The following is a 14263-nucleotide window of genomic DNA, read 5'->3' on the forward strand; positions in this document are numbered from 1 at the left end:
CATTGGAAAAATATAAAGGAAGGAAACACAATCATTAGTCATTTATATTTTGATACGGTATGCTTTTTAATTATTAGTAATTAATAAAAAATGTTAGATTTGAAGATGAAGCTAAATGAATATTGAAAACATAAGAAGCTAATAAAAATATAAAAAAAAAATCATTGTTGGATTTAAAATTTGATTAAATTGATATTATATTGGGCTTAGGAAGAAGTGGCCCATTAGAAATATGGCTCTTGAGTTCTTCATTTGGAGTTTACTTTTGCTGAGAATAAAAGTAATTATATAAGCATGTCTAGAAAATCTCATTCATAATAAAAATAATTATATAATAACTCTCAGGTAAACCGAATCCGATAATGTGGTAAAATGGATTTGAAGTTAATGAAAAAGATTTTATTTAATTCTTATAAAGAAGAAAAAACATTAATTATGGAGATTGATGTATATGCAAAATTTATAATCAATTTGGGAATATAGTTGTTAGGTCATGGGCCTGACCCGATAGTTGATCATTTATGGTTGTTTTCCGATATATGGATATAAAGTTACAAGAGAGCGCAAATCAAGGGATCTCAATCAATCAGTTTTAAACATTCAATTAAGACAGAATCATGATTAAAGGTGGAGAAGTTACAATTCAGTGTATATATACCAAATTATGCTCTACAGAAAGATCATATAATAAACAACATAGGGAGTACTCCAAACTTTTATTTTATATTATACTCATTATATTTTATACTCTTACTGACTTGAACGTCGGAATGTCATCACAAGAGGAGTCTCTACTTTTCAGAAGGGTTTGAATCACTAGAGTTTGAAGGGAGCTCTTCAATGTGTCAATCAACCTCAGCTAGAACAATAGCTAAAAACAAGACCAGATAAAAAAAAAAAGGGAAAACACTATCTTATATAAAAAAAGGTAAAAAATAACATGACAAAGGATAACATTATTAAAAAATATTCTTTCTCACTTAACTATATGGTCTACTCAAGATACATCTCTCTTATTTACAACAATAAGCATTTATAACAATAAGCATGTAATTAGTATCACATTAAGTTGAATATATGAGGAATTAATATATAATAATAATTATGGTATGGTGATGAAAGGAAGTTGTGAATTGGGGTGGTGTCAACGTTAGTGGGATTTAGAGGATCTTCTCAGCAGCCCACTGAAAGTCACTGTCATTCAATTTCAACCAAACACAAAATAAAGTAAATTATGAAACAACTCTTTCCAACATCATCGTTTATACTAAATGCATGCTGCTGCTGTTGCTGCATGTGCAATCTCTTTTCGCTTCCTCACACCATACAATATTCATACTTATCCTTTATTTCCAACAACACCTTAAATAAATTAGGGTTGTGGCCAAAGTTTATAAGGTACGAGGATGCGCTTTGTGCCACCCACTCTTTCATACATCCTCGTACATTTTTAACTTCTGTTTCTTTTGAGCTGCAACTACAGGATAATTTAATAATTATTAAGATTTAGACTTTAAAATTTACTCAGTTTTATAAAATTGATTTAAAATTGATTTTTTAATATAATAACAAAGTCATCTTGAATGTATTATAATAAAATTAATTGAAGTTATCAATCATCTTGTTCCAAACGAGAGTATTTGTGATCTCAAACCTAAAATATTTAGTTGGGTTCGGTTAAATTTTGAGAAGACTTCATATGCAGAAGATACTTTGACTAATAAGAGTATAAAAATATAGTATAAAACATGAGTTGAAAGTATTCTCTGTGTTGTTCGTATACTGTGAGTTGTCTTATTCTCCTTATATAGGGTAGTGCTCTCCTCTCCTCCTTTTCCTTGTATGGTCTTATTATTGGTTTAATTCAGTAATAAATGTTATCTCCTCCTATTTAAGACTAATTATCCGGGATTCCTTGATTTGTGCTGATACGGTATTAATGTCTTTAAATATAAAAAGCGGTAGGCGAGTTGTTCACATGTAATATGGACTCGATCCATGATGCTATACATTTGCTGTCAGATCACCCACAAATATATAGTCACACACGAGTTAGAGAGTTTCGATGTGAATAATTTTGTAGAACATCTCATATTGAATAGAGATAAAGACTTTTTGCAATATATAATATAAGTGTCTTTATAAACCGATTATAATATTTAATTAAACCTAAAATTTACTTCTTAATATTATTTCAACAAAATTTATTATGCCTCACCCAATCAAACTTTTATCCATTTTCTAGAAAAAAAAATTAAGTAATACTTTAAAAAGTAACCACTGTTTTGGGAGAAATAGGGATGACGAAAATAAAAACAGGGGAGATACTATTAAAATACCAACTTTTCTTTTAACTTTTCAATCCAGACAAAAATTTGAAAGAACTAAAAATTTGGCATTTTGTCCATTTCATTTCAAATAATTAATTAATATTTCTATGAATTAAAATTACTTTATTATTACTAAGATGTGTATCATTTGTGAATTATTACTTTCACTGATATAAATAGCAACTAATCTGTTTTTTTTTTTTTTATAATCTTTATGCGTGTGTGGTGAACAATAATAGGAATGACATTGCAGAAAATGAACTGAGTAATTATAATTTGATGTCCCTATCATAAATAGATGGTTTAAGCTTAATTACTTTGATTCTGTTACTCATAAAACGAACATGGGCAAAAAGGTGAGGAAGGTAGATGTGATATGTTCCCTTGTCCAAAGTGCTGCTAACAAACCACCTTAAACTTAGTAAACCTCAATGCTTCCAAACGCGACACATTCAACAACATACTAATCTAACTATAGTCTAAACACTCCAAACTAACAAATATTTTTCTTCATCAAAATTCTACTTAGCATCATCGACCAAACTCGATAATGTGTACTAATTCATCGTCATCAACTTTTATATTCAGAACATTAATATCGTATCAGGATAAATGGATTCCGAATAATCAATATTAAATATGAAACAACATTTATTATTGAATTAGATAATAACAAAATCATATATACAGGAGATATGGTGAAAATTTTAGTATATATAAAAAAATACATAAGAAAGAAAGACAGATTACACACCAACTAAAAGTTTCCATATTCTTGGTTACACCGAATGTTATAGGTTTCAGATCGTCAATACTCAATTTCCATTGCACAGTATCTTTGTTTGATTGTTGAGAAATTTACTAATGAGTATTAAGAAGTGGACTTTAAACTTAATTCAACCTTATAAAATAGACGATATCAACAAACCTTACTAGACTAAGCTCTAAAATGACTCTGATACCACATTAAAAAGTACAGTTTAATCTAACTTAACTTTATAAAATAAATTTTGTATTTATATATTATGAAATACTTGTATTTCTAATGAATGTGAATCTCTAAAGATGAGGTAGTTGCAAGAGGGGTTATAGATAACATAGAAAAAGTGGATATATGGGGCATAGTTTTGGGTTAAGAATGAAGTAAAGGTACCCAAATGCAGGTGAAAAGGGAAGAAAGAGATGAAGCATGTAGATTAGGGTTTGGTCGTGCAAGTAATATTATAATTGTTGAACATTATGGGTTCCACACTAACCAAGAACAGCATGTCATGGGTATGCAATGATCTTTTTTAGATTTGGCTTCTATTTTAAGATTAAAGCTATAATTCTAAAAGAGGGTTAGATCCTTATCCATTTCCTCAGGAAGCTGCTTGGTTAAAGCAAAAACTTTTCCTCTTTCTCGGTTTCCCATATCCCATACACAAAATATTCGGTCAGTGGGGTTGGGCTTGTGGGCCAGGCTTCAAAAAACACCAAAATAATATCATAGAAAATATCTATTTCACTCTTAATCTTTTGGATATGCAAATTTAGAACTGAAACGTACCTTTCGGACATGATTATTCACAACATATAACTGTCTTCTGAATGCTAAGATCCAAAAGTTTTTTTTTTTCATTTCAAATGCGAAAATCCGAAAAAGATAACAAGGAAAATTTAGGGTTTTTAAAGAAAATGATGAGTGCAAATCACAATTATGAGAATTAGCCTAATGATAATAGGGTTAAATTAATGGAAAGAGGAAACTAGAAAGTTGGTGTTGTTTCTATGGTTGGATAATAGATAGTGGGCTGGACCACACTAATAGGTTAGCCCATAATTTCCATAATTTGCATTATTTCAAAAAGCCCATGATAAAGCTAAATTCCTATTTCAGTGAGCTAGATTCTAAAAATGGATACCTTTTCAATAAGTATTCAAATATTCATTCACTGTACTGTCAAAGGCTACTTCATTTTCAAGTTATGAACATTTAAGGGTAGAGCTCTTAAGTAATCATTTGTCAAAAAATAGATCCATTTTCTGTTAAATAATGTAACGCATTCTGGATTTTACAATTCGAAAGATACTTCTAAATAGAAACTATAATGCATTACAATTTTAATTACACTATGGATTGTACAACATGGAAGATATTTTTGGATTTGAAATTACCTTTCAAATTGTACAATCCAAAATACGTATTATAGTAAGGAATGTTACGCATTGTACAGTTTGATATATATGAAAAAAATAAACGATTAGAAAAATGAATAATAAAAACACTACAAAACTTATCTCAACCATCAATATTCAGTACCACAAGCAATCAAGAGGAAGAAGAAGTCACCACAGTCTCCATAAAAACAAAACCCTAACATATACTCAGAATGATAGTGTTAGAATGAAAAATAATATGGAGGTGTAGGGAGAAGGTATGGAGGTGCAGGGAGAATGTGTCATTTCGCTTTCGGGCCCTTAGTTTGATATTCCCACCGAGATCATTTTTGTTCTCTTGAGTATGGGCCATTTGTATGGCCTAACCTTTTATCATTTCAAGGACGGTTGTTTTTTACATATGCACCACCATTTTTTCTTTTATTCGGCTGGTCCAACATTTTTGCTATTTGCCTGTACGTTTTTGTATCTATACCAATTTTTGAAGGCAGTTTCTTCCTGTACCCCTGCCTTTTTCTTCCTGCACCCCCATAAGGTTGCGCAAAGACTAAATTGTTCCTATATAAAACTGTACATTTATTTTTTTTATTCCGGATTATGAAATCCGGTAAATTTTCGGATTGACGCTTCCGGTAAAATTTCAGATTGACGTGTCCGGTAATCTCCTGGATTGGTGCTTTCAGTAGTACATGAATAACAGTGTTAATCCAAAATAAAAAAAATTCAAAACATCCATAATTGAAAAAAGCATTCCAGATCTTTCAATCCATAATTCAAAATATGCATTCCGAATTCAGAAATCCATAATTGAAAAAAATCATTCCAGATTCATCAATCCGTAACAAAAATTAGGCTTCTGGATTCAACAATCCGAAAATCAATAATTTATGCAAACTTTGCTTCCAGAACACCCCCTCATCCAGAAAGCAACATGATTCACTTCCAGATTGATGAATCCGTAACACACTCCCATATCCCGAATTCAAATAACAGGTGAAGGTCAGTTTCAGAATTTACAAAATTGTGGGGGTGCAGGAAGAAAAATGTAGGGATGCAGGAAGAAACTTCCTTTTTTGAAAGCCTCGGCCGTCAGGCTGGTACAGCATTTTATTATTTGCCACTTCCTTTTTCATGTTCGCACCTTCAGTTTTAAAAATATTCTTGGGCCATATATTTGGCCCAATGTTTCTTCTACCCGCTTTTTATATACACAACCACCGACAGTTGTTTTGTGAAAATTATAATCAAAATAAATGAAAAGATAATATTTGGCATTACCTCTTTTATACTTGTAGGACCAAACATCATCTTCTATTTATTATTTTAAAATAAAACCACAAATAAATATAATGGCTTAAGTATTTATATATGTGTACATCATCTTCTATTCAATACTTTTTTTTTTTAAAATTATTAAATTATATTTTCTTTAAATAAAGTCATGGTAATAGTCAATAATTATCTTTGTTTTTTGTATGAAGCAAGCATGGATAAGATGCAACATTTTGGGACCTACAACAATTGTTTTACTAAATATTACTTTTATCCTCAAATCAAGTGCCCATATTCTTGGTCAATTATAAACTTATTTCTTTAATGCTTTATGATATTCCATCTTTTAATTTATAAGTTATATTTGTAAAGAATAATAAAAAATAATATATATTGAATAAAGTTAGAACACGTAGTTTGATAAAATAAAAGTATATAAAAAAACGTGAAACCCACAATATAAAACAATTTCACTCTCATAACAAAGCAAAAGCAAAGTAGGTATGCGTTTCATTGTGCTTATTTTTTTAAGTAAAAAATCATCCACGTTTTTATTAATTCCTGTCCTTATTTTCTAAGTAAACATTATTAAGTAGTCACGAATTCATATATTAATTAAATAATATATGAATTTATCATGTTAAGATTAATCTTTTAATAATATATTACTAATTTGCTATGATTTTTCTTATGAAAAATTATTCAATATATAAATGTGGATAGAAAATGTGATAAAAAAATTTATATCCATCATAAAAGTTTACTTTTGAAAGATAAAAATTACTAAAAAAACATTAAATAGAAGTCAATGTCAGTGATACTTTTTTTTTTTCAAAGATTGTTGGTTGTTTTAAAATTTAAAATTTTGATTTAAAGCATGAAATTTAACTAAAAAAATAGAAAAAAAAAATGTTGGTTAACTTTTATAGCCTATCCATTTCTATATATTTTTTTAAAACAGCAGACAAAAAAAGACCCACCAAAGTCACATAAGTTCCAAACACAACAAGTGGTAATTATAATAATGGAATTTGTTGCTTTCACGCAATTGTTAATGGAAGAATAATTTATGTGAAGAACTTTAACTTATAAGATAAAATCTAATAATTGAATACTTCAATCTTCATTTACATATATATCCATGCCTGTTTCAAGAAAATCCATTCTCATAATCATAAAAGTTCTTCTTTCTTTTCTAGTCTTTTCACTGAATATGGACGTGAATCCAGCAACTATTATTTCCAAGCCAACATCATTCTCGGTATGATATAAATTATAATTGCTTCAAAAATAAAAAATGATTTTTTTTTTAATAACCTATGTAGCACAGTGATAAGATACAAACAATGATACAGAGATACGTATAATCTCTAAAATATAGGATACGGAAACACAGATCTATATATTTTATATATGTATGATTTATAATGGATAATAAAGATTTATGTGCACAAATATGTTTCAGTTCTTTTTTGTAGAAATTCAACAAATATTTTTTGAATTTGAATGGTGTTCTACGAGTTTCTTATAAGTGTCGGGTCGATATCCAATACGTGTGTCCAATACACACCCTGTATAAAAGAGGTGTCTGAGGCTCAAAGTTAATACCTCATTCTTTATTAAATGCTAATGAACTTTTTTGCACCCTTTTAAATAAACATAGCATAATCATTAGTGCAGATTAATTAATAAGTTAATTAGTACTATGGTATTAATAGCTTTTAATTACTTTACAACACTAATCCTTGATATGATGTGGTTTGTGACATTCATCAGCCAAACCAAAACTGAGCTGAATTCCATTGTATCAATCACAGACGTCAGCATCATGATCAAGTTTTCTGCATAAATATCTTCGTCCTTGAATCTTGTTCAGCTCTCACCACACATGGATTCTCCTTTGCTATTACAATCAGAGGTTTTGCCCCACAAACACCAATGGCTTAAAATCATCTTCTGCGCCTTCGTGGCCACCACAAGTCAGTAGTTCTCTTTCTGATTCATTCACTTCAGATTTTTATATTTTTATTCATGGTATTTCGAGAAATTGTTTTTGCCATAAATTACGTGAAGATGTTGATTTCAATGGTTGAATTGAATGTTTGTTGAAGAAGTTCTCCCATGTCAGAGACCAGATTGAGATGAGCTTAGAATCAAAATATACAGCTACCCTTTTGCATCCCTTCACATGTTCACTGTGTTCATGCCAGGGAAAGTCAAAAGACAGCATTTTGTTTGGGTTGCATGATTACATAAATGAGTTTTGAAAAAAAGTAGGGTTCTTTTACTGATATTGAAAGATAAATTACTTTTGGAGATGGTTTCATCTTTTTCTGAGAATAAAGGATGCCATTTTTATTATTTGTTCTAAAAGAATTTTTTTTACCTATATTATAAGTATCAAAATTTAATTACTTTCTCATTATGATATTTTAAATTCATCACCCTGAAAAATAATTCATAGTTCTGCTCTTGGGTCTGTTATTGAGATTTCTGCTTAACAAAATTATTTGCTCTGTGTGACTGCACATGCTGCATTTGTCAGTAATTTGCTGCAGAATCCTAGTTCAGGACAAAACTCATGAAGTGTTTTTTTTTTATATATATATATATATATATGTATGTATGTATGTTACTTTTGTAATAATTATTTAAAAAAGTTGAATCTTATATAATTGTAATTGGTTGAGATTCCAAGAAGTTGGGAACCACCAAAACTGAGTTTGCAGAGGCAAATAATATGAAAAAAATAGTAAAGTCTCCTAATTTTTATAGAAGAAGATGGTGTAAACTAGTTGGAATGTAGTGTAGAATCTGGAAAAAGGTATACATAGTGAAATTCTTTGACAAACATCAGATTCACACTAACACAATTAGACTACCACTTTGAGGTTGATAAACCAAATCTGGTGATGCTGAGCACAATTTTTTGCAGTTGTTGGAGTAGTAGTGAAAGAGAACACTAGTTATGGAATAGTATCAGGAGCAGAAAAATATAATGAAGGGATGAGAAGCAGTAAGGGAGATATTGCAGAATCAGATGTGGGAGTTGTTGCAACTGATGATGCTCGATGTTCTGCAATTGGTGTTTCAGTGATTAAGCAGGGTGGACATGCTGTTGATGCTGCAGTGGCGGCTGCATTATGCATTGGTGTTGTTCTCTCAGTATCAAGTGGCATAGGGGGTGGCTCTTTCATGGTTGTTCGATCTTCTTCAACCTCCCAAACACAAGCTTTTGACATGAGAGAAACTGCTCCTGCAGCTGCTTCACAGGTTTGAAGTTAACTCTTTCTGCTAAACCATTAAAGTTTTGTTAAACCTCATGCTTGACATTATCAAAGCAATTGGACAAAATTAACATTTTCATCCACGGAAATCCACAACAGTGTAACTTATGCTTGAGTATATATACAAACAGAATATGTATGAGAAAAATCTGAAGGATAAGAGCTTAGGGGTATTGTCAATGGGAGTTCCTGGTGAATTAGCTGGCCTTCATGCAGCTTGGTTGAAGTATGGACGACTTCCATGGAAGACCTTATTCCAACCAGCAATAGAACTTGCTGAAAAAGGTTTTGTAGTGTCTCCTGCTCTTGGAAATTTCATAGTTACCGATGCCGAAAAGATATTGGATGATCCTGGGTTAAGAAAGCTATATGCACCCAAAGGAGCTTTGTTGAAAGAAGGGGATGTGTGTAAAAATGCTGAACTCGGTCTTACCTTGGAGATAGTTGCAGAGCAAGGGCCACAAGCTTTCTACAATGGTAGCATTGCTGAAAAGTTAGTGAAGGATGTCAAAGAAGCTGGTGGGATTTTAACAATGGAGGATTTACGCAATTACAAGCTGGAAATAGCAGATGCAATGACTCTGAATGTGATGGGATACACCATATATGGAATGCCACCTCCTTCTTCTGGAACACTTGCTCTTTCTCTGGTTTGTAAATTCCTGTTCTCTCTTTTCTGCATGCACTTCCATGTTGTTCTGTAGAAATTGAGACATCCTTTTTAACATCAATACAGAACTCTGCAGCAACTGTTTCTGGTGTCCTTTTGTTTTTGGTTATTAGTTGCATGTAAGTATGTTTTCTTAATTGTATGTGAATAGTTCTAGTTGCTCATTTCTCCATTTCTCCTTTTCTGATTGGTATTTTGTTCGGATGACTTGTTTGAATTTGATTTAAGCTAATTGCTTTTGTTAGTCTCTGGTTGGTTGGTTGCTTGTGAGATTGGGTTGGGTGTCACCTTTAGGTGTTTTTTTGTGTTGTTTGTTTGGTTTGTTAGTTATGTTGTTAAATATTGAAGTAGGTGTTTTCTGTGTTGTTTGTTTGGTTTGTTAGTTATGTTGTTAAATGTTGAAGTTGCGTTTGTTACTGTTTTGGTTTCCTTTGTTAAGTGGTGACTTATCTTCCTCTGTTACAGTGGATAGTTAGGTGATGTGTGTTTTATTTTCATGATTTGTATAAGGGTTTGACTAACTCTGATGCGGTTATATTTATTCATTTTTTTTTCTGATCCAAAAAAATTTTAAACAGGTTCTGAACATCTTGGACAGTTATGGAGATCCTGATGCTGCAAGGGGAAATCTTGGTGTACATCGTCTAATAGAAGCTCTGAAGTTCATGTTTGCTATTCGAATGAACTTGGGTGACCCTAACTTTGTTGAAAACATTGATGATACTATATCCAAAATGCTTTCTCCATCTTTTGCAAAGGAAATTCAGCAAAAGATTCTTGATAACACTACTTTCCCTCCAGAGTACTACATGAACAGGTGCGATCTACTACTGGAAATTTGAATGAAACCATTCCCTTTTGCAAGATGTGTTGAAAAATCACTAAGTTAACAAAAAGTTATTGATAACCATGTTGGGCAGGTGGAGTCAACTGAGAGATCATGGAACAAGTCATATGTGTATTGTTGATGCTGATAGAAATGCTGTATCACTAACATCAACTGTAAATTATCATTTTGGAGCTGGGTTTCGTTCTGTTTCTACTGGTATTTTGGTGAACAATGAGATGGATGATTTCTCTGCACCCACTGAAATAACCCCTGATAAACTGCCTCCAGCTCCAGCAAATTTCATTGAACCAAACAAAAGACCATTGTCTTCCATGACTCCTCTCATCATCACAAAGGTATTGCTTGCAATTTGCACTGTGAATTGAGAAATGTCACCACTACAACAAATTATACAACTTATAGAGAAATATGTGATGAAATAGAGAAGTAAACACAACAATAATGATACATTGGAAACCTTTTCTTCTAGTATACAATATGTGTATGATATGAAAAAAAAGAGTATTTTCGTCATTTAAAAAAAAAACTGAAATTTTAAACAAATAGATGGGGTTATAGACTGCTGTAAGTTTCTAAACACAATTCTAATCAAGAAAAAAAAATTACCTCTTTACATTTGGAGAGTAAGGATTCTTACACATGAACATTCCTCTTGCAGGATGATGAGTTGGTTGGGGTACTTGGAGGAAGTGGAGGAATGAACATTGCTCCAGCAGTGATTCAAATCTTTATTAATCATTTCATCTTGGGAATGAAACCCTTGGATGCAGTTATGAGCCCGAGGATCTATCACAAGGTTACTAACTAGTCTTTATTTAGATAGTTCCGAAGCCTAATCCAACCTCATAAAATCGACTTATGAGATAAGGTTTGCACTCACTTATAAAGAATTAAATGTCTTAGTCTCTAGTCCATATGGATCTCGAACACACACTCCTCACGTCGAAAGTGACCGCTCGTGCATGAGATAACATATTATGGGTGATCCGATGATAAGCCCAACAAATACACGCTAGTATAGGTTTGAAGTGACTCTGATACCATATTAAGATGTTGGAGATCCCACTTCGACTAGAGATTAGAGCATTCCATAGTATATAAGTGTGGATGCAAACCTCACCTATAAATCGATTTTATAAGATTGAGCTAGTTTTAAAGTGCACTTCATATTAGTATTTGAATCTAATTTGGATTTTTATCTCATGCAGCTAATACCAAATGTAGTTCGTTATGAGAATTTGACAGCACTGAATGGTGATCACATTCAGTTTTCGAAAGAAAGAAGGATTTTCCTAGAAGAAAGGGGTCATCAACTGAGTGAGTGTGAAGCACTAGCTGTCACTCAACTTGTGGTCCAAAATCTGAAGACCCCTGTTAAGATGAATAGGAAAATTGGTAAAAACATCAACTTACAATCCAAACATGGTACTCTTATTGCCGTAAGTGATCCTAGAAAGGGTGGATGTCCAGCTGCTGTTTAGTTATATCGATCAATTCAGCATCAAAATTGTACAACACAGACATTTCAGAACAAAATACAAATTTTTTAGGCATGGATCTATACCATGCCAGACAAAGAAAAAAGAAATTGATTAGCTTATCATTCTCCAAACCGTTGAAGACTTAATGGTACTCTGTTTTGCTATCATAATTCATATTGATAAGATAATTATATAAACATATACAAACCTTATCAAATTTTATAAAGTTGAGTAAAAGTTAAAATATATTATATCCAAAATCATGGTCACTAAAACTTGTGAAAATTCGCCCTACTTTCTGAAATTTTATTCTGGGTCCGTATTGCGCTGAAAAATTCACACAAACACCTTCATATGTTGTTTGCACCCAGGTAAGGAGGCACGTCCATAAACAAATCACAAAAAGAAGATACGGGGTAGAAAAGCTAGGCTGTTTCGTTTTCGGAAAACCGATTTTGTTCACTCTAGGTCTGGGACTTACTACGCCTTACTCCTTGGGTATTTTGGTCTGAATTACCAAACGTTCGTCACTGTGTCTACTGAGTTTTGGCGGAGATTTGAGCCCCAGATTCGTCCCACAAGATTGGCAATAAACTTTTTATTCATCACTCCCAGGGCTGAAAGGAAGGTTCGTCTGTGTGTGAAACTGTTTCATTCTTTTCGTGGGTGAATACTCATTCGTTTGACCTGAAATTTGTCGTGTTTTGTCCCAAATTCAGAGGAGATTCTTACGTGGAATTTCAGGTAAAAACTATTTCGGGAGAATTTTTCAGAAATTTTGTACAAACCAAGGCTATCCTACACCAAAACTTGTTAACTTTCGCCCTACTTTCTGATATTTTATTCTGGGTCCGTATTGCGCTGAAAATATTCACACAAGTACCTTTATATGTTGTTTGCACCCAGGTAAGGAGGCACGTCCATAAACAAATCACAGAAAGAAGATACGGGGTAGAAAAGCCAGGACATTTCGTTTTCGGAAAATCGGTTTTGTTCACTCTCGGTCTGGGACTTACTACGCCTTACTCCTTGGGTATTTTGGTCTGAAATTTTTACCAGATGTTCGTCACTGTGTCTACTGAGTTTTGGCTGAGATTTGAGCCCCAGATTCGTCCCAGGAGATTGGCAATAAATTTTTTATTCATCACTGCCAGGGTTGAAAGGAAGGTTCGGCTCTGTGTGAAACTCTTTCATTCTTTTCGTGGGTGAATACTCATCCGTTTGACTTGAAATTTGTCGTGTTTTGTCCAAAATTCAGTGCATATTCTTTCGGGGAATTTCAGGAAAAAACTATTTCGTGAGAATTTTTTAGAAATTTTGTGCAAATCAAGGCTATCCCTCTACCAAAACTTGTGAAATTTCGCTCTAGTTTAAAATTTTTATTCTGGGTCCGTATTGCGTTGAAAAAATTCACACAAGTACCTTCATATGTTGTTTGCACCCAGGTAAGGAGGTACGTCCACAAACAAATCATAGAAAGAAGATACGGGGTTGAAAAGCCAGGACGTTTCATTTTCGGAAAACCGGTTTTGTTCACTCTCGGTCTGGGACTTACTACGCCTCACTCGATGGGTATTTTAGTCTGAAATTTTTACCAGACGTTCTTCACCATGTCTACTGAATTTTGGCTGAGATTTGAGTACCAGATTCGTCCCACAAGATTGACAATAAATTTTTTATTCATCACTGCTAGGACAGAAAGGAAGGTTCGTTTTTGTGTGAAACTGATTGATTTTTTTCGTGGGCGAATAGTCATCCGTTTGACCTGAAATTTGTCGCGTTTCGTCCCAAATTCAGTGGAGATTCTTACGTGGAATTTTAGGAAAAAACTATTTCTGGAAAATTTTTCAGAAATTTTGTGCAAACCAAGGCTATCCTCTACCAAAATTTGTGAAATTTGGCCCTACTTTCTGAAATTTTATTCTGGGTTCGTATTGCGCTGAAAATATTCACACAAGTACCTTTATATGTTGTTTGCACCCAGGGAAGGAGGCACGTCCATAAACAAATCACAGAAAGAAGATACGGGGTAGAAAAGCCAGGACGTTTCATTTTCGGAAAACCGGTTTTGTTCACTCTCGGTCTGGGACTTATTACGCCTTACTCCTTGGGTGGTCTGAAATTTTTACCAGACGTTCGTCATTTTGTCTACTGAGTTTTGGCTGAGATTTGAGCCCCAGATTCGTCCTTCAGGATTGGCAATAAATTTTTTA

General features: G+C 32.7%; 1 protein-coding gene and 1 long non-coding RNA gene across 5 annotated transcripts; both read left to right on the top strand.

Moving 5' to 3' along the window:
- The first annotated feature begins 6929 nt into the window (after nt 1–6929).
- On the top strand, nt 6930–12181 carry LOC137838157 (glutathione hydrolase 3). Of its 3 annotated transcripts, XM_068647399.1 has the most exons (8): nt 6930–7023; nt 7539–7741; nt 8698–9035; nt 9181–9699; nt 10298–10536; nt 10640–10904; nt 11228–11365; nt 11778–12181. In XM_068647399.1, exons 2-8 carry the CDS (start codon nt 7651–7653, stop codon nt 12048–12050), a joined length of 1863 nt encoding a protein of 620 aa, XP_068503500.1. In that variant the 5' UTR covers nt 6930–7023; nt 7539–7650; the 3' UTR covers nt 12051–12181. The 3 variants fall into 3 exon arrangements, with proteins under 3 accessions (XP_068503500.1, XP_068503499.1, XP_068503501.1); XM_068647398.1 differs by lacking the exon at nt 6930–7023 and having other exon boundaries at nt 7366–7741; XM_068647400.1 differs by lacking the exon at nt 6930–7023 and having other exon boundaries at nt 7735–8035.
- A 240-nt stretch (nt 12182–12421) lies between these two features.
- On the top strand, nt 12422–13756 carry LOC137838158 (uncharacterized). 2 transcript variants are annotated; one of them, XR_011085555.1, is made up of 3 exons: nt 12427–12794; nt 12957–13217; nt 13496–13756. It is a non-coding gene; the product is annotated as an uncharacterized lncRNA (long non-coding RNA). The 2 variants fall into 2 exon arrangements; XR_011085554.1 differs by lacking the exon at nt 13496–13756 and having other exon boundaries at nt 12422–12794; nt 12957–13197.
- The last annotated feature ends 507 nt before the right edge of the window (nt 13757–14263 follow it).

Source organism: Phaseolus vulgaris, chromosome 4, assembly GCF_000499845.2.
Source record: "Phaseolus vulgaris cultivar G19833 chromosome 4, P. vulgaris v2.0, whole genome shotgun sequence".
NCBI classification, from domain to species: domain Eukaryota; kingdom Viridiplantae; phylum Streptophyta; class Magnoliopsida; order Fabales; family Fabaceae; genus Phaseolus; species Phaseolus vulgaris.

Coding starts and splice junctions, on each gene's coding strand:
- LOC137838157 (XM_068647399.1), top strand. CDS start 7,651: ATGGATTCTCCTTTGCTATTACAATCAGAGGTTTTGCCCCACAAACAC. Junction 9,036..9,180: donor CTCCTGCAGCTGCTTCACAG/GTTTGAAGTTAA, acceptor ATATACAAACAG/AATATGTATGAGAAAAATCT. Junction 10,537..10,639: donor CCAGAGTACTACATGAACAG/GTGCGATCTACT, acceptor CATGTTGGGCAG/GTGGAGTCAACTGAGAGATC.